General features: G+C 45.5%; 4 protein-coding genes across 4 annotated transcripts; 1 reads left to right on the plus strand and 3 right to left on the minus strand.

Moving 5' to 3' along the window:
* Positions 1-1,387: 1,387 nt before the first annotated feature.
* On the minus strand, positions 1,388-4,832 carry Triagg1_7677 (uncharacterized protein; the record flags this gene model as incomplete). The annotated part of the gene is made up of 11 exons (XM_062902438.1): positions 1,388-1,565; positions 1,650-2,085; positions 2,333-2,397; positions 2,454-2,504; positions 2,889-3,267; positions 3,333-3,495; positions 3,548-3,733; positions 3,843-4,270; positions 4,333-4,345; positions 4,568-4,587; positions 4,637-4,832. 11 exons carry the CDS (start codon positions 4,830-4,832, stop codon positions 1,388-1,390), a joined length of 2,115 nt encoding a protein of 704 aa, XP_062753263.1.
* A 4,781-nt stretch (positions 4,833-9,613) lies between these two features.
* Triagg1_7678 (uncharacterized protein) lies at positions 9,614-10,722 on the minus strand (the record flags this gene model as incomplete). Its single annotated transcript, XM_062902440.1, has 2 exons — positions 9,614-9,712; positions 9,769-10,722. 2 exons carry the CDS (start codon positions 10,720-10,722, stop codon positions 9,614-9,616), a joined length of 1,053 nt encoding a protein of 350 aa, XP_062753264.1.
* A 915-nt stretch (positions 10,723-11,637) lies between these two features.
* Positions 11,638-12,973, minus strand: Triagg1_7679 (uncharacterized protein; the record flags this gene model as incomplete). Its single annotated transcript, XM_062902441.1, has 2 exons — positions 11,638-12,843; positions 12,899-12,973. The coding sequence occupies 2 exons, from the start codon at positions 12,971-12,973 to the stop codon at positions 11,638-11,640; spliced, it is 1,281 nt and encodes a 426-aa protein (XP_062753265.1).
* A 710-nt stretch (positions 12,974-13,683) lies between these two features.
* Triagg1_7680 (uncharacterized protein) lies at positions 13,684-14,496 on the plus strand (the record flags this gene model as incomplete). Its single annotated transcript, XM_062902442.1, has 1 exon — positions 13,684-14,496. The coding sequence occupies one exon, from the start codon at positions 13,684-13,686 to the stop codon at positions 14,494-14,496; it is 813 nt and encodes a 270-aa protein (XP_062753266.1).
* Positions 14,497-17,894: the final 3,398 nt, after the last annotated feature.

Below are 17,894 nucleotides of genomic sequence, written 5' to 3' on the forward strand. Positions count from 1 at the left end.
GGTTTTGGAGTTCGGGGCTAGCGGCGTTTGTTACGTTGTCACCCATTCGTAGGATAGGATGAATCGAGGAGGAATGCATTTAGTGAACTAGAAATATGGAAAAAAAGAAAAGCTCGAGGCGATGAGGCAAATTGAAAATTTTCCCTCCCGCTGGCTCCTCTTTGGTTTCTGATCGATGGTCGATTGAACCGTCTCAATTGCCGAACGGATGGTGCAGGCGTATTCGATCAAACTGAATCTGTCTGGTCCAAAATGAATGCCAACAACGACGTAATATTGATCCTTCTCTGTCTAGAAGAATGCTAATTTTGCGGCTTTCCTCAATGTCCAGATACAACAGCTTTGATGAGAAGAGTTTATTGAATTACCTATTTTGATCTATTAGATCGCCCCTTCATTCTGGCTGATGATAGCAGTCAGACACATAAATCGTGTCATTGTAAAGTGAGCTTCTCAAAAGTACTACTGACGAGACGTGGATTAAATTGCATATGTGTAGAAGCTGTGCATAAAATTGTCTGTAGTTGGCTGAAACGGATCCCTTGTGAGCTCAGACACATCTGAGAGACAAATGGTAACACCGACGCGATATGCCGCGGATTTAGAAAAGCAGCGGGTGGTAAATCCGTGTAGCCGTCATCGCTTTCTGGTTCAGACTTTCGAAATTTGCAAAGAGCATTCTGCATAAGGCAGCCACTGTCAAACATTTCCTGTGACACAGCTTTGGTTTACGCAGCTGTCGTAGGAAGCAGGCCCTTACCATAGGCTTGCAGGGCAGCTGGCACTGCGGGACTAAAGACGCATGTGACTGCGAGAAGGTAGAGGAGATTTTAGGAGAGGTATAGCTTTGGAGTGTATAAGAAAAAGACCGAATAAATGGTTAGCTCAGTGTGTATGGAGTTAATCAGACGCGAAAGCCGCTAACTGCGCCTGAAACTGAACATCACGTTTTCACTTGAGAATTTTTTTTTAAGTTAATTAGAGTTATGAACAGAAAATAAATGAATAAAGAGTAATTTAATCGAGGGTAATAATAGGGACTGTTTATGAACAGATAGAGGTTAAAAATTTGTACCATACGTAATATAGAGGGCCCTGAAGGCCGACCCCGATTTACTCAGTAACGCCTGGGCACTATCACATTCTACTATTCTTCCCTCTCGCAAAACCGCAATACGGTCAAACCAATCAATATGCGAATATCGGTGAACGATAGATATGACTGTTCTATCCTTGAAATCAGCCTCAACAATGTGCTGCATGAGAGCTTCTGTCTTCTCGTCAACGCTAAATTCCACATAATTGTTAACAAATTTGCGAAATGCAGAGATAGCGGGACCTCGAATGGACCATACCTGCTCATTGCCAGGGATTAGCAAGGCTCTCGTCAGACAAAAGAGCTGCTGCTCTCCATAAGACCATTGGGATGACTTGAATCCTTGATGAAGGCTTCCTTTCGAGCCTGTCGCCAGCTTGTCCCAATGCCAGACGATCCACACACTGCTATTTTTTCGCCGGCAGCAATATCGAGATTGACATCTTTCAATACGTCTTCGGATCTTGGCCTAACAATGTTGTATCAGATGATGTGCTCCCTTCTTGAACTGTGACGGTTGGTCTAAAGTCTAGGTTATGAGATAGGTACTTACGTGTGTGCCGCCGTAAGGCGCTGTACTTGCACCCTGCCGTTTTGAGGCCATGAATTCGAAGGCGCTGGAAACCTACCCAAGTCCGATGGAGCCTCCTTCACAAACTGCTGTACTCTTGCCACCACTCCAATGGAAGTCTCTGGCTTTGTCCAAGACTGGATTGTTTGGATTGGCAGGCCGTTGAATTGAAGTGTCATGACTAATGCAACTCCCAGAGCACCAGGTCCGAGACCGTTGGCGGTCAGAGACAGGGCAATCGCGACAAAGGTAACCGCTAAAGCCACTGCTACGAGATCTACTACCAGCGTTAGCCATTGTTGCGCACAGAAAAGCATATAAAACGGCCGTTGGGAGCGGTTCAATATGCCTGCCAGGCGACCACTGAAGGGCATCTGCCAACTAAACGTTCGAATAGTTGCAATGCCGCTGATGGTGTCTGTGAAATGAGAATATAGCGGGGCTTTCGCCTCGATTTCTAACATTCGAAACTGTCTGGACGTTCACAAGTAGTAACGCTGAACGAGAAACAGAACTCCACCAAGGACGGGAACTACAGCTGCAAGGTATTTCCCCAAAACGGACAAGACAACGAACTGAACCAAACACCAAGAAAACTCTGAAATTAAGTACACCATTAGTGAGTGGCCGTACTGAACAGACTAGAAATATGGAATCGTTCATACCGGAAGTGAATTGAAGAGCTTGGGAGGGTAAGGTCATATCGATCAGGTTCATATCTTGGCTAAATCTATAGTGGCTAGTCTTTAGTCCGAGTTCATGCGTTTTCGAGTTTGCAAATTGTACCTATTTGTTATGGATTCAAGGTCTGACTCGAGGAAGAAGTAAAACGGTGCACTACATAGTAGTTCACAGCAATGTTAGCGGATGAATTACATAGGACTGTGGTTGCGTGGTTGCTATTGTACCTGACAACGGCGTGCAGCAGATCTGGATGAAGTTTGATCGCAGTGTCCCTGACAATATAGAGGAAAAGGGCCCCGGGACGCAGAAGGTTAGAAAACATGCGCAATGGTAAACAATAAAGCCATATTATTATGTTAGGTATGACTGACCAGCATTCAAAAAGACTCCTATTATAGCAAGAGCCACCAATAGGAAGTAGATGCCGAGGTAAAGCCCGAGCTGTTGGTTGCCTTGTTCTGCAGTCGCTGAAGTCCATCGGTCTACCCACAATGCTGTTGTTTATTGGCGTTTGGACCATCGTTGAAGCACACTAACGGTATGGGATTACTGGAAGAGGAGTCGGAGATGGCCCCAATAAGAGTAGAGATTGCCCATGAGAATAAAAAGAGCTTGCCTACTTTTTCCCCATAGTACGAGTAAACGCTCCAGCTCCCTTTTTGTCTGCTGAATCCAGCTCCATTAGAGCTGCTGATCTGGCCCCGTTGCTCTGGTGCGGTAGAGTTGGAGCCCTGTGATTCTACTCTAGGGCCAGCTGAGCCCTCTTCCTTCACCCGGTCATAATTAAAATCGGGTTTATGGTCGTCTAATTTGAACATATCAGGGTTCCGTGCCTTGATACGTTTGTAAGATCCAGTATCCGAAATGGATCCTTTGTGAAGAAGAACTACATTGTCCATGTAAGGAAATAGATTCGCTGCATGATTGTCAGTATAATGTATTGCATTGCATAGGAGCGAATCAATACATCGGGGAGCTCACAACCGTTGGCGGCGAGGACCACCGAGATGCCCGCTTTGCGAAAGTGCCCATTGGCGTGGCATAGGCTGGTCTGTACCGTCTTGGCTGCTTTTGGGTCTAAGCCACTAATGAAATCATCCAAGATAACAGTCGGTAGTTTTGAATAAACGGCCCGAGCGAGCGCCTAGGAAAACTGAGTTAGGTACAGGATATTTAAGGTTAGACGCCCGGCATACCACTCGCTGGCGTTGGCCTCCGCTGAGAGACGACCCGTTCTCGCCTACAACGGTCATGATTCCGCCAGGTAAGTTTTCCAGTTCTTCACGACGCGTGCAACATCGAATAACGTAGCTGAACCACGTTTGATCGAATTCCAGCTCGCCAATGATGTTGCTTTTGATGGTATCATTTGTCAACCACGGCTTTTGAGAGCAAAATGCCACCCGGGAGGTGATATGACACTGCATTTCTCCGGACACTACGGTCGTTTCTCCAATGATACTAGCTAGAAGCGAGGGTTTCCGATCCTACTGGCCCAACAATGGCTGTGAAGCCAGTAGGAATGCTGAAATTGAGGTTGCGCAGAACTACTCTTCCTTGATGATTCTTTGGGAACCAAGAGATGTTTGCAGATCGGAATGTGACCAGTTGTGGAGAGCTGGAGTGTCGAGCACGAAAACCCAAGGACATAGCAGATGTATCTTCCTCAAGAGGGCTGCGGGATTCCAAGTGCCAGGAAGGCGAGTTGATCATTTTTTTAATGCGTGAGTAGCAGGATACGGCCTGTGTGAGAGATAGCAAAGCCTGGCAGAACATGAGCAGCGGCTCTGTCACCAGGTTGATGAGAGCAAGGGATGTGAAGGCCTGGGTGACTAGAAGCGATTGGTCGCCGCTGGTAAGGGCAATAAGAGCATAGATGGCCAGTGTAAGGAAAGGCGCCAACAGTCTAGGAACATTTCCTGTAGTCCACAGAGGTTAGTCCTCGAGCCGCGGTTATTTGAGCCTCGCTGGGTTAACTGACCGATAATGATGGCCTAGACACGCAGGGTCCGAAATTTTACTGATACGTCATTTTCGATAGTTCGCAACTTCTCAATTGCTCGACTCCAGTGATTCATGAGGCCAAGCTTTTTGGCTGATTTTAAATTGCTCAGCATGCTGGACGTTGCGCCTATCCTCTTCTCAACACAGTCCACCCATCGTTTTTGGGTTGGTCCAAAGTGCTTGGCAATGAGCGAGGTTCCAGCTAGGCTTACTGACGTGAGGTCAGTACATACTGTTGTAGAAATGTTTACGCTAATAAGTAGCCAACAGTATTTACTTACCCACGCAAATCACAATCGGTGCGATTGAGGCGTAGAGAACCTGGCGGCTCAGAAGCCAAACACCGGTTGCGACCTCCGGAATTGCTGCCCACGTTTCATGAAAGAATCTCAGTGACTCTACAATTCTCTCAACATCAGTGCCCATCAAAGTAAGTGCCGCTGAATCTTCCACATCTCGAGATTGAAGTGACACCATTTGGCGGTATATCTTTGCTGTCAGACCGGCTCGTACCTTGGTGAGCATACGATAGGTTTGACGCCAGTATACTGCCCTTGATATCTGGAAACACAAAATCGTTAGTGGCTATGTCTCTCACAGTTTGCTGTGACATAAAATAAAACTGCAAGTACAGGAAGCTGACTTACTGCAATGCCCAAATAAACCAACGCGAATGCTCCCACTAAAGCCTGCCCGAATCGCTCATGGTCGTCTTCGTTTGCTGTGCCACTCAAATGAGATACTACCACTTGAACAAGAAAGGGTTGGCAAAATGCCTCCGGCTCAATCCATGCTGCTGACTCCCTCATATCCTTGTCAATGTCAGGTAAGTCATCGACAAGGAACACATTGCTAAATCTCTTTTGAAACACAGGAAGCAGCCAAACAAAAAAAAACTGCGACTCCAAAAGCTCGTCATTTGCTCCGAGGTAAGCCCATTCATGAATGCAGGCCGCAAATACTTTGATTTCCCAAAGCTTTCAATAGTGGCAATACTGGCAGTGAGGATAAACAAAACGGTCCATATGGCCTGCTGTATCAAATAGTCGGGAGGAAATAACCAGAGTGTGCGCAGTCGCGGGATACCGAGAATGGTGGATGCTGAGTAGAATAGCACTAATACATCTGATGGTTTAATAGATCGTTGACCGACAAGAAACGAAAGAGCCAATGCCCCGACGTTGGACGAAGCAGACAGTACCCCTGTAGCAATGGCTATTCGAGTGTGTAGAACACTTGATTGGACGCGCAATGCGAGAGGAACCAGATGGAAAATGAGGATTACCAAGGCGGCTGATTTATACGTTGCAAGCCGATACGAAGAAATCACGATCGACATCCTCCATAGTATCGGACATGCTAATAATAGTCTTATGAGCCGCACAGGAACTGGGAAGCACCGCAGCGGTGGGTGATTTGGGGCTACCGGTAGGCCCAAGTGCTGGCACAGCTGCATTATATCAAGTCCTTGAAGATTTCTCTTCATTTACCACTTTCCATGCATCGTGTCCTTTGGTCTTGAATTAGAGCTGGCTATGTCAACGACTGTTATATTTGCATTTAACCTGGCCGTTGTCCATGGGCCACAAGGGCGTCGAAATACTGCGACGCAAACGACGATGGATGCTTGACAAACACCTGTACAAGTCGTTTGTCCTCAGGGAGAGGAATTTGGTCCGGACTATTGGTAATGCCGTGTTATATCTGTGGGAGACCAATCGACGATATACTGTTTGAGAGCTCAAGTTACCCACGCCATCCAGTCTACATCACAGAGCCGTTAACATCTGCGCTTGTCATGATTACGGGTCCCTTGAATCTACCTCGTCTCCATCATCGCCACCTACCGCACATGGCATTTTACCCGCCGCCGGCGCCGTTGAAATGGCCAGTAATGCTAAAGGAAAGCAGCCACAAGATATCAAATGTGGCATCCCAGCCCACAGCCCACCTAGACGGAGCCCTCAGCCAAACGCCCCCGCAAACATTGCCCCCCCCCCCCCCCTAGTGAGCATACCACTATATAGCAGGACCAAGATTGTTGTATAAAGTGCTGCGAGGTGCTTTGTCTCGACCATGCTTGTTGCTATGCCTCGCGCAGGGACGCCGAACGCCAGTCCCGTCCTAAACAATAGCTGGTCGAGGACAAGGATAGTCCAAGTCTCCAAGATCCTAAAGCTAAGATAATATTTGTCCCAAGAACTGAGAAAAGGCCGCTGATCTGGGCAATGCGCTTGTCTTTAGCGATTTCGTGCAGCTTGAGACGCCATAACAAGACAGTAGAGGGAGCAGGAATGCCAACGGCATGCACAATGAAGTTAATTCCCGCACCAAAGGACACTAGAAACGAAGCCTGATACCTCCGCGGTTGGATTAATGTGCGCCGTTCGCGGTTACTGTTGATGATATACTTTATCCACCCTGTTACCGAGGCAAGTAAGATGATATCGCATATACTTTGCGGCAGTCAATTGTTAGCAATCACCCTCCATCAAACGGCGTTACTTGTTACATCAAATTTTGCTAGCCAGACGTCCATGTTTCTAATTGCTTCAATTCCAGCACCGCCTAGTCGTTGGACGCTCTCGGTAACAGCGTCCTTTAGACCAATCAACATAGGTGTGATGCTTGGACCATAACGCTGCTCTGCCAGTTGTCGTACATTCTCGAATTCTTCAGCTTTCAGCAGCATTCGAACCTCCCTTGAGCCTTCGCGGCTCTTTTCACTAGGCGTCATGGTCCTGTGTGAGGCCGGTCTGAATCCAGCACTCTTACCTGCTTGTGTCATTTGACTTGGTGTTAATGGCAAACGTATGTTCCATTCCCCACGATCGCCCAACAACGCTTCTACAGTATTGTTGCATTGCGTGGCTAGCACATGAGGAAACACCGTGAGGATAGAGGTTGAGAAACTAAATTCAGCAATGAGAACGGATCGTGCCCATGGTTGTAGCGTCTCCACCAGCTCTTGAAGCATATGCGGCTTCTCAAAGAACCACACACAATGACCCAAGAGGGCATAAGTCGAGCCGTGACGTATCCTTTCTGAGGGATGATACATATTTTGGGGCAGTATCCTTGGTGCATGTGATCCGACTGCTAACAAGGGAAGCTGCGAGGTATTTCAGAGATTCGACAACGTATCGAAGGCTGCTGTCACAGACCTGGAACACATAATACTCAGCTTGAGAATCATTTGAATAGATACCTCGGGGTACCTATAAAAGTTGCTTAGAATACTGAAGTTGGGGGGGTTTGATACCATAAAAAGTATGAGTATATTAGAACGATTGATCAGTCTGCGATTCACCAGTTTGCTATTGGTATTATAACGGATTCTGATATTATACATCGTATACTGTGGCCCAGGTTATCGTCCTGTTTTCTTCGATAAGCATAGTAAAGAGTGTATTTTAGATAATAGCAACATTATCCAACCAGATCTTAAACGATCATACATGTAAATCACCCGAAAGGTATGTTATATTACTTTCACACGTAAAACCAGTGCATTTCACATGCTATTCATTCCTTGTCGTATCCATACGAGCTTTCGAAAATACACATACTATGACAGAAGAGACTGTAGTATGCAAGTTAAGTAGATAATAGAACAATCTCGCCATCAGGCCTTTCTTGAATGCGAAATGAATTCCACCCTGCCTGTGGGAGATTGAGATTCATATCTTGCGAGAGATATTGCATGAACGCGCTATGTGTGACTACTACAATAGTCCTTTGATTCGACAAACTTGATTGATCCGATTGTACGGACTTGGAAATATCCCATAACCTCTTACGAAAGGCCCTGGCCCTATGAATGACGGCCTCCTCGTCTGCCGCATACATGCCGATTTTGATGAACCAATCCTTACCTAACGTGGTAAAATCGACGCTTGGGAATAGCCTCTCTAATATATCGCGATCAGAGCCAGTGTCGCATGGTAAATCGCTTGTTTCTTGCAAGTCTCGATCTACTAGTAACCTAGCAGCTCCGTCTTGGTCGTCTTCACCAACGGTACTCTGGGCGAGAACAGGCGAAAATCCCTTAATAGTAGTTTGAAGAGCCCGTTTTACGGGCGAAGTCAGGACGACGGAGATTGAGCTAGATTCCGGAAATGTCTTCTCCAATTGTGATGCCTGGTCAAAACCTTTCAAGGTCAATGGTGGGTCTCGTTGCGAGAAATCCATGATTACATTATGTTCCGCTTCAGCGTGACGAACAACAACAATGAGCGGTTCCATTTTGTCGTGATCTCATTTTGTATTGGGGAATAAAGATATCATAATGGGGAAAAAATGGAAGAGGAGGAATAAACAAAGTCAACAAAAAAAAACCCTTTGATATGCGATTCGGAGGCACTAAAGGTCTTTGGAGTGTCCCTGATGTCAGATCTTGACAATTATGACGACAACGGTACAATAAACCTACCACGGCAACTTTCAAGGAGTAATTTCGGTATGCAAAGCAACTTTAAAAACAACTAGTGCAATCTCGACACAATTGTCGCGACAGGCTAAGCTAAGATCTTAGGTACCACGAATTATGGACATAATTCGGGTCATTGTCCTTCCAAACACATGGGTATGCCTTTCTTTACATTCATCATTCAGGCGCTGAACCTCGGCTTGGTCAGAGTATCATACCATGTCATATATCTACAAGGGAATGTGTTTTATGTAGAACGAAGCTTTTTTTTAAAAAAAGTATAATAATAGGAGATAAAATTATAAAATTGAAGATGAGAAGTTTGATGTGGAGTCCCTCGAGTAGTTTGAAGACTGGTAGTATTGGGAAATTCTTAGTACGCTGAGCTCTTCCTTATTACTTATGCGTTCTGGGGGCCTACTGCTTCTGCCATACTGACCTTGGAGGTTTTTTGCGAAGAAAATATCTCAGCACATAGTTATCTATTGGCTGAGGAATCTCGTGGTACTTGTGGGATTGGTTATAGTCCTGATGCTCTGCTCGGTGACAAGACTCGCGAACAGTACGAAGGATAATGCAGCATTCTTTTGATGCCTTTGAACTAAAAACAATTGCTGAGTAGTTCTATGCACCGGATTTGGAAACTCAAGCTCGCCGCGTATCAAGTGAAGAACCATAGAATTATTTCCATGCATATATGAGCACAGTTGTTCTAGTATTCCGATGTGTTAGAATACTTCAACCACTTATAGAGGAGAGGACGAAGTAGATGGATAAGTTTCTAACTAGATTCGAGTACACCTATTGTACTGGGACACCGCCACCATTCTCAGGTCGCTTCTTTCTCCAGTAGCTCTAAGTACTGTCCAACAACACTATCTACCATCGTTTCAAGTGGCCGGGGTTTAATCCCAAGCTCATTCTCTGTCTATAAGGAGGTGAGTAAGTTAATAATTTGGATGACTAGCTTGGCCTTGAACTTACTGTGCTTATGTCCCATTTAATGACGAAACTTGGACAATTTCCCGCTTTCAGTCTTCCGTCTTTGAAGGCCTCTGGATAAAGTTTCTCCGCGATGGTAACAGCATCGTTCCAAACTATTTCCTGATTAATTACGTACGCCTTGTTACCAGGCACATGAACGTCCAAGGCCGCGACATGGGCACGTGCAACGTCTTCTCCATGCGCAGCATTTCCAATCATCTCGAAGTCGAACTGTTTCCCTGTTACTAGGCTCAGAAGAACCCCATTACTTCCACTGCGGAGCATGGTCTCCTTGTCAGTCAATAGCTCGTCACGGGCCCATATCCATGGTGGGACGATGGTGATAAGGTCAAAAAGCGGTTTCTGGTCCCGAATAAAAGCTTCTGATGCAAAGAGTGCGGTCTTCTTCGCAGCAAGATAAGCCTCAACTTCTGAGCTATAAGGTGGTGGCGGAGGTGCATTTCGGTCGTTTGGAGTCCAGACTCGTTGAAGATCACGTTCCTGGCCAGAGACAACCGGAAGTGTAAGGATAGCGCCAGTGGTGCTAGTCATTACGACCCGCTTCACAGTTCCCTGAGATCTTGTTGCCGCAGCCTCGAGGATCTCAATGGCGCCTCTCTCACATGCCGAAACGAATTGCTTTTCCAGAACAGCGGAGGTTTGTTCACCTTCTCCCCAGCTGGGAATCGGCGCAGCGAGGTGGATCACGTACTTGACCCCCTGAATAGCGTCGTCAAAAGCGCCAGGAGTGCTCATGTCTGGCACAGACACAAATGAGAGCTGTTCTGGAGTTAGAGAGAGGCTCTTTAGGGTTGGTGCAGAGAGAATTCCTTCCGCCTTGGTCATAGAACGGACCGCAGCACGAACGCGATATCCGTGCTTGAGCAAATCGATGATGGTAAGGTAGCCCAAGAAGCCTGTGGCTCCAGTCATGAGGACCAAATCTCCAGCCATGTTAATGATGATGGAATACAATGAACTGGATAGAAACGATTCATCTGTGCTATTGGCGGAAAGGGTTTAAAGGTCCTCGGTCGAGCATTTATTCCTCGATTGCTCAACGCGTCATTCAGCAACTCTCTTTACTCCGTCGATTTTACTTTACATTCTTTCATTTCCAAGCAAATTTCCCCACTCGTGATTTTTCATTTATCAACGCCATAATACCCTAGGTATAAACTCATTAGGTACTCGTTATAGACTAGGTAGTCTTCAAACCGGCAACTGTCGCAGTGCACAGGTCGAGAATTGGCCCCACATCTCGGTTGCTGAGAGGCAAGTTGAAGAGACTCCGTAAATCCGAATCTAGAAGGAGGACTTACGCTAGGAAATTTGGTTATTAACACGGCCCGATCTCATAGAGATAGTTATTCATGGGTCCTTTGCCGTATCCGTTTCGGAGCCTTTCCTTGTCCGGTGAATTTGCGACCGATTAACTGAATAAAAATGATGCCTTTCGTGCCAAGGTTACTTTGCCTCAACTACCGTCATGATAATCGGAATAGTTAATAATGCGGTTCGCGGTGTTCTTCCGCTGTGTCTGTCGCGAGTAATTTCCCCCGTCGCTCCCCCATCGCTCCCCCGTCTCCACACACGATCTCACTCTAAGCAATGATGCTAGAAGGTATGAAGACTGGAACGGCATTGTATCTCCAAACCAGCTGAATGTAAATAAGCCTCCCTGGTATATTAGTATACCTTGCATTCGGACCACTTGATTAACGAGCCGTGTGGAAGGTTGCGACTCAACAAACGGATGTTGGTGTTACAACAAGTTATCATTTGTTCCCGAGTCTTACACTCTGCCTCATTCGTTTAAGCAAGACGCTCAATCATAGATTCTATTTGTTTCTCGTTCATTATAAAAAGCTACCTATTCATGCTCATCTCCGTTAGGAATGATCTTACGGCGTGATCAATGAAAGAAAGATGCCATCTTGGTCCTTCCCCAAGAGATATTGCGCCTATTTTCAATTTCTCAATCAAGATTCTCGCCTCCAATATTTTTTCATGCTCATTTGCAAAGCCTGGGACAATGTGTGGCGTGAACTGGTGCAAATTATTCAGGTGTGTAGAAAGCGAGGCTGTATGTGGCCGCGTTCGGATCGATGAATGCGACGACATTCGAACAGAATGGGAATTGATTATCAATCCCCATTCATCCTGTAGATATCGCTCCACCTCCCAAGTGCTCAGGTATTCGACCCCTGGGGTGCCCATAGATGCGATTTCCTTTGCTATTGCACTTTTCACGTGTGTCCGATCTGGTAAACTTCCCTCTGGCTCGGCCAGAGCTCTACTCTTTACCTTGGGACTCTGGCTTGTTCCGTGAAGCAACATGTTCATGACCTCGGTGACAACATCTAAGACCTGAGAGAAAGTGGCATAGCGTCTTTTGTACCGAAGAACGCTGTTTAAGATGTCTATGGGAATCTCTCCCCGAAGGGCTTTCCCAACCATAGCCATAGTCTCAAAGTAGAGGAACGAAGAAAAGCTATCACGGCCGGCGAGGATGTATGGTATAGCGCTCGTCACGTCTGTTGAAAGGTCTTTGGGAATACCCCAAAGGTGGTTGTGACGTATATCGGGTAGCTCAGGTTCGATAGTGGTCGAAGTGATAGAAGTGTTGGGATCCAAGGAGAGCTGATGTCCTAGTTCCGGTAACGTTGCAGATGGATTTGTATTGGATACCTGCTGTAGTGAGGTTAAAATATCCATCATTCCACTTGAACTTGGTAGGATAGACATAGGACTAGACGCGACTCGGGATAGTTGAAGAGTGTTGTAGCTAATATCGACTCCTTGTTGACGATCCATGTGAGCTTCGTCTTTATCCTCTACCAGATTATTCGCTCTTTGAGCCAACCCTAGAAATTTCTCCGTGGTATGTTTAAGCAGCGCAGGGTTAACATCCGTTGATCCGAAAAAAGTATTATCAATAAATGCCACGAAAGAAGCGTTCATCTCTTCAATTATATTTGCAAGGCCAGTAACTCTTTCTTCGAGCGCTTTAACATGCTGCTGTCTCCGCTCCCGAAGTGCCTTTTGGGCTCTCCGTCCCCGAGCCCTTCGCGCCTAGAGGAATTAAATCAGTATACCTGGGGTTAGTCGCTGCTCTTGATACACTTACATCGTGCGCCGAATGGGCGACTTCTTTTCGTGGTCGGCCTCGCGGGCGATATTTAATCGGTTGCTCGCTATTCATGGCTGTCAAGGGTGGTAAAGGAGACGCCTAGAAGTTCACTAGTTGACATGAGAGTCCTTCTCTCAATATAAAGTTTTATTACTCCGTCAAGTCCGCATAGGAACTATACTATTAGTCAGCTTCCGCCTTGTTCAAGCTGATTTCTCAGCTCTTCTTTTCCTTGTTCCGCGACAGGTTCCGCTTCCACTATTTAGCTGCTGTGTTATTAAGGAAGTGAGTTATTCAGCAAAATCCAACTAAAATTGATGGTGAAGTTATTCATATACAATAGATAGCTGAACAGAAAGGTTTCTCCAAGAATAACCAATTACTTGCAGAGGGACGGGAACAAGGGAGTTGCTACCCCGCGCCTCTTGATTAGCAGCGAGTGCGCGATTTTACTGTGTTCTATCGAATGCAGAGCTTTTGTACGCCGTAGCTTGCTTCCTATGTTCTGATTGGCCATCCACGGTTCCTAATGCTTGTTGCAATCATTGTTGAATTACAAGCCTCCATAGGTTTCTGGACTTTAGCCTTTTAGTTTCAATACTTATAAACGTTGGGCTGCGATGCTAGAATCACTGTCCAATTTACTTACATTTCACCTCCACGGCGGTGGATTCTCAGTTGCAAGCATTTACTGTGCTCTTCCTCTGTGCATGCGACATACCTTGGCGTACCCTACTGTCTGCGGCCACAAATATTACTAAAAACTACTCTCTGGTCTCACTATGTGTGATAACGGAGATCTCAACAATAACCATACCGGAAAGGGGCTCCTCGTCATTCATGTCGCCCTCTTCCGCATGGCAACACGGTCACTGGCAGAAGCATATAGAATCCTAGGCTACAAGACTCACCACGGGGTAGAGGATATTCTAGGAAATCCGTGGGACGAAATAGAACAGGCTGCAGAAGCGACATGGCCAACTGTGCCTAATGCGCGCCCTAGGTCACGATTCACGCGAAGTGACTGGGATAATCTTTGGGGTAACAAGTACGACATAGTCACCGATTTAGCCTGCCCGTTCACCGATCAGCTTATCCAGGCTTACCCGGATGCAAAAGTTGTCATTGTTCAGCGAGACTTTGATAGTTGGTGGAACAGTTACCAAGCAGGTGTATTGGACAAGTTGTTCTCCCCAGGGCAGCAGATTTTCGTTTTCCTCATCAGGACTGTGATCGGATCGCGAGCCGCCGAGGCCATGCTCAAGGTGAATTACGGATTCTTTAAGGCTACAAGTATATCTGAAATCCGAGAGCATGCCCGCGAAGTCTATGACGAATATTACCGGCAGACGAGGGCAACAATACCAGAAGCGAAGCGATTGGAGTACACCATGGGAGATGGATGGGAACCTCTGTGCGCGTTCTTGGGCAAAAATGTCCCAGATATCCCGTTCCCACGCTTAAATGATAGCAAATCGCGCAGCGAGAGCCAAAGAAAGGGTGAGATTATAGTGCTGTTAAACTCGGCTAAAATAGTCACGTTATTGGGTCTTGGTGTTGTCATCATTGCGGCATCCCTACGGTACTTTGCGTAGGCATAGATACAATGCTATTCAATTGGTTTTATAACTTGTCATTAGACTATGGCTTACACAATTATATATATTAAAAATTATTACAAGACATGTTTCAGGTGTCGGTCCTTGACATCTCGGGATTGAGTTCAGTCCCATCGCTGTCTGTAGTAGGAATTCGAAAATGGCCATTACATATAAATAGACACGTGTATTAAAAGAGGTAGTTTTTCTTTTGGAACTTGAGATGTATTTATCGATTGGCAGAGTCATGCTCACTATAGCATCGTGCCTGACGCTGTGGATAACATGTATCTTCCGGAGGCTTATAGCCACTGAGAATAAAGTTTCATTAGGGGATTGTGCTGACATCGTGATCAATTTGTAAGTAGGATTAGTGACCAAGCTGAATCTGTCTGACTGGTATAAACGAGGAATATTTTTCTATGCATGTATAGAAAATGGCGAGACAGGATGTTGTGATTACGCTCTGTATCTATATTTTCCAACGGTCTGTTTGCGCACGAATTTCATATCCATTGGCCATGATCATTTTAGAAAGTATGAAGGCAGCTAGCCAATCTTCTTGAACCAATTGATACTTCAGCATTACTCATTCGCGGCCCGCACACAGGGCTTGAGCCTATATTAGCACCTATAGCTTATAAACGAGGCAATACTTACCATGATTCGCGTTAGGGCCGCAGCCTTGGGAACTGATGACACAAGGAATAGCATCATTTTCAATATCATCAATGTGTGGGCAGGCACAATCGACGTCTGTCGATCCACAACTAGAAAATTTTAACGACTGACTGTTCGATGAAATCAACTTCACAAGGCGGAATATCGCCCAATCGGCCAAAAGCTGTAGATGTGAGAATGATGAAAGTAAACAGGAATTCCATTTTGACACATTAATATAGATGTGAAACAATCATTGCTACTGTAATGTGGAACGATTGTCAACTTGTAGTTACTTGGAGCCGAAGTATGTTGATAAGAATGTAAAAGGATTTATCTAGCTTTATATGTTGAAGCAATGTTGCCTCCACCCCGGCTACCTGGAGTAATTCTAGCTTTCCACAATCAGGGTCTATCTCCAGGGTAAAATCGTCATCTCAGGGTAGTTATCTCGCCGATAACATGCATCTGTGGGATGTTAACTGTGCCTAAGAGTGCCAGGCCCTGATCATTGAAACAGCTTGATCCATGCAACTCCACCATTCAATAAGATCGAACATTTGCGGTCAGTGAACATGGGGGGTGAAACTACAAACGAATGGATTATTGGTCAAAAGTTGCAAGAATCCCATAAGCAGATGTGGTGGTAGAATAAAATGATTCATCTTTCATCTTCTTTAACGGGCGAGAGAATGAAATATATCTCAAATTAGTATCAATGACTCCTTGTGACTCAACAGACTAGAGCATATGTAAGAAAGGTTTGAAAACTGGCCAGCGCCACGCAATTACCGACATTTCCAGTGGCCAGCAAATGCGGTATGTATTATACCGAGGGTATACCGAGGGTATTATGATAGTCGAGATATGTCAACAATAATTTGGTAAAAATTTCCAGAGTGGTGGTGGCACAGTGTCTTGTGTCGGTGAATACTCGTGGTTGTACTATCGTTACCGTCCAAGCTTATCTTAGATCCCGACTCACATAGGAAAAGTTCACAACAATTTTTGTCATTACATCGATGCAGGTTGACGTCCAGCTGCTTTGACAACGAAGCCCTGTAGAAGCGGTCAACGAGTTACCGCAGGATGCAATCAGAGAGATCTAGGGTGCGCGGCGTGCTAAATAGATCGCATAGATGCCAGCGAGAAGCAGGGATAGAGGCTGGAGTGAACCCTAGCAGAGGAAGAACATATTTGCCATCAAAAGGAGAGGTCAAGTTGTATCTTGAAATAATGCAGACAAGCTATACGGAGTATCATGTACTCATCTCGAGGCATCCGTTGGGTAAAGCTCATTATGTGCAATGCTTTGCACAGTACAAGCAGACACAACGACCGCAAAATCAGTGGTAAATTGTGGATGCGACGGGGTTGCTTATTGTAGTTGGCCCTGGAGTATTCCGTACAATCTGCCGAATATGAAATTGGTCCAGACCAGATGCTGCATGTATGAAGTAAGCGCTAGAGAGTAGTATAAGCACGACACTGCGTCTGGAAAACAGTACCTTCTTTCTACAGCTGCCAGAGGTCATAGACATCTATATCTGTAGCCTGCGCATAGTGGCCAAGCTCTGGACGCCATGACTTGCCAATGTCTTGGAGAATCTTACGCACAGACTTGCCGCAGTCAATGGGAATCTCTAGGGGTTTGGGTTCTTGTAACCATGGCTCCAAACCAACAATGATCACCATCCAGAGTCCAAGGTCAGCAATGCAGCGATCCATACGGCCATTGAGGCCACTAATAGCTTCTTGGCCCGGTAGTGCAGTTCGCGCGCCCAAATGGCGGCTGTAACAACATTGAAGCTGCTTACAGAAATAGTACAGTATATCATCTCGAAATCCATACTTCACTAATCGTTGGGTACAATGTATGGCAATTATATATTATTCCCATACAAAGACGAAGTAGCAATGAATTGGAATATATAACACATCGATGTTTCTAGACCTCACTAAATTAGGAAAGCACAACAGTTCCCGGGAGACACGGACGAATATCGGCCTACACCGTGCATCATTTTCCCAATATAATGGTTGACCGCGTGCGATAAAACGTATGAACATATCGCCCGCGTTACCGGGTTTGAAAGTAAGATTACATGTAGTCAGGTATAAAAACGTATATGAGATAGCAATAGATATTAGCACTAGTACCCTTAGTAGTCTGCATTAGGCGCATGAATACATAGTTATTTATTAATACCGGGAAGGATAGCGACACCGACTCATACATCTCCAGTCGGTGAGTTATTATCTTGGCTTTATGCGATAAAGAAAGGTTCCAAATAAAATGAAGGCAGCTGTATGTTGACCACTTGGATATCTCAGGTAACGTTTCTAAGCCCGAGTATAAATTGGTTTGAGAGCGGGCAACATCCAATGCAATGTTAATGCGAATGTAGAATGATTTCTATGTGACAAGCAGTCGGACTTTTGACCCTTGTCAAAATGATTATGGTCCTTTGAGACAGAGCATTGAGACCTAGGCAAACTCTTTTTTTCTTTATCTATTCATGACGAGTTGTTGTTCTTGCGGGGCTTGCAGAGCGCTATTTCCGAACAGAAGTAGCAACCAGGTATAAAAGAAAACATCCTTAATATCAAACATCCAATGCAAAATACACAAATCGACGTACTCAAAGAAGTATACTTTAATAATGCTTCCCGAAGGGTTCAAATACAGTAAGTTATGCTTATTCTACCTTCGTTGTGCCCAATGTGTAGTTAGG

The sequence above is a fragment of the Trichoderma aggressivum genome (genome assembly GCF_033847375.1).
Source record: "Trichoderma aggressivum f. europaeum strain CBS 100526 chromosome Unknown scaffold_035, whole genome shotgun sequence".
NCBI lineage: Eukaryota > Fungi > Ascomycota > Sordariomycetes > Hypocreales > Hypocreaceae > Trichoderma > Trichoderma aggressivum.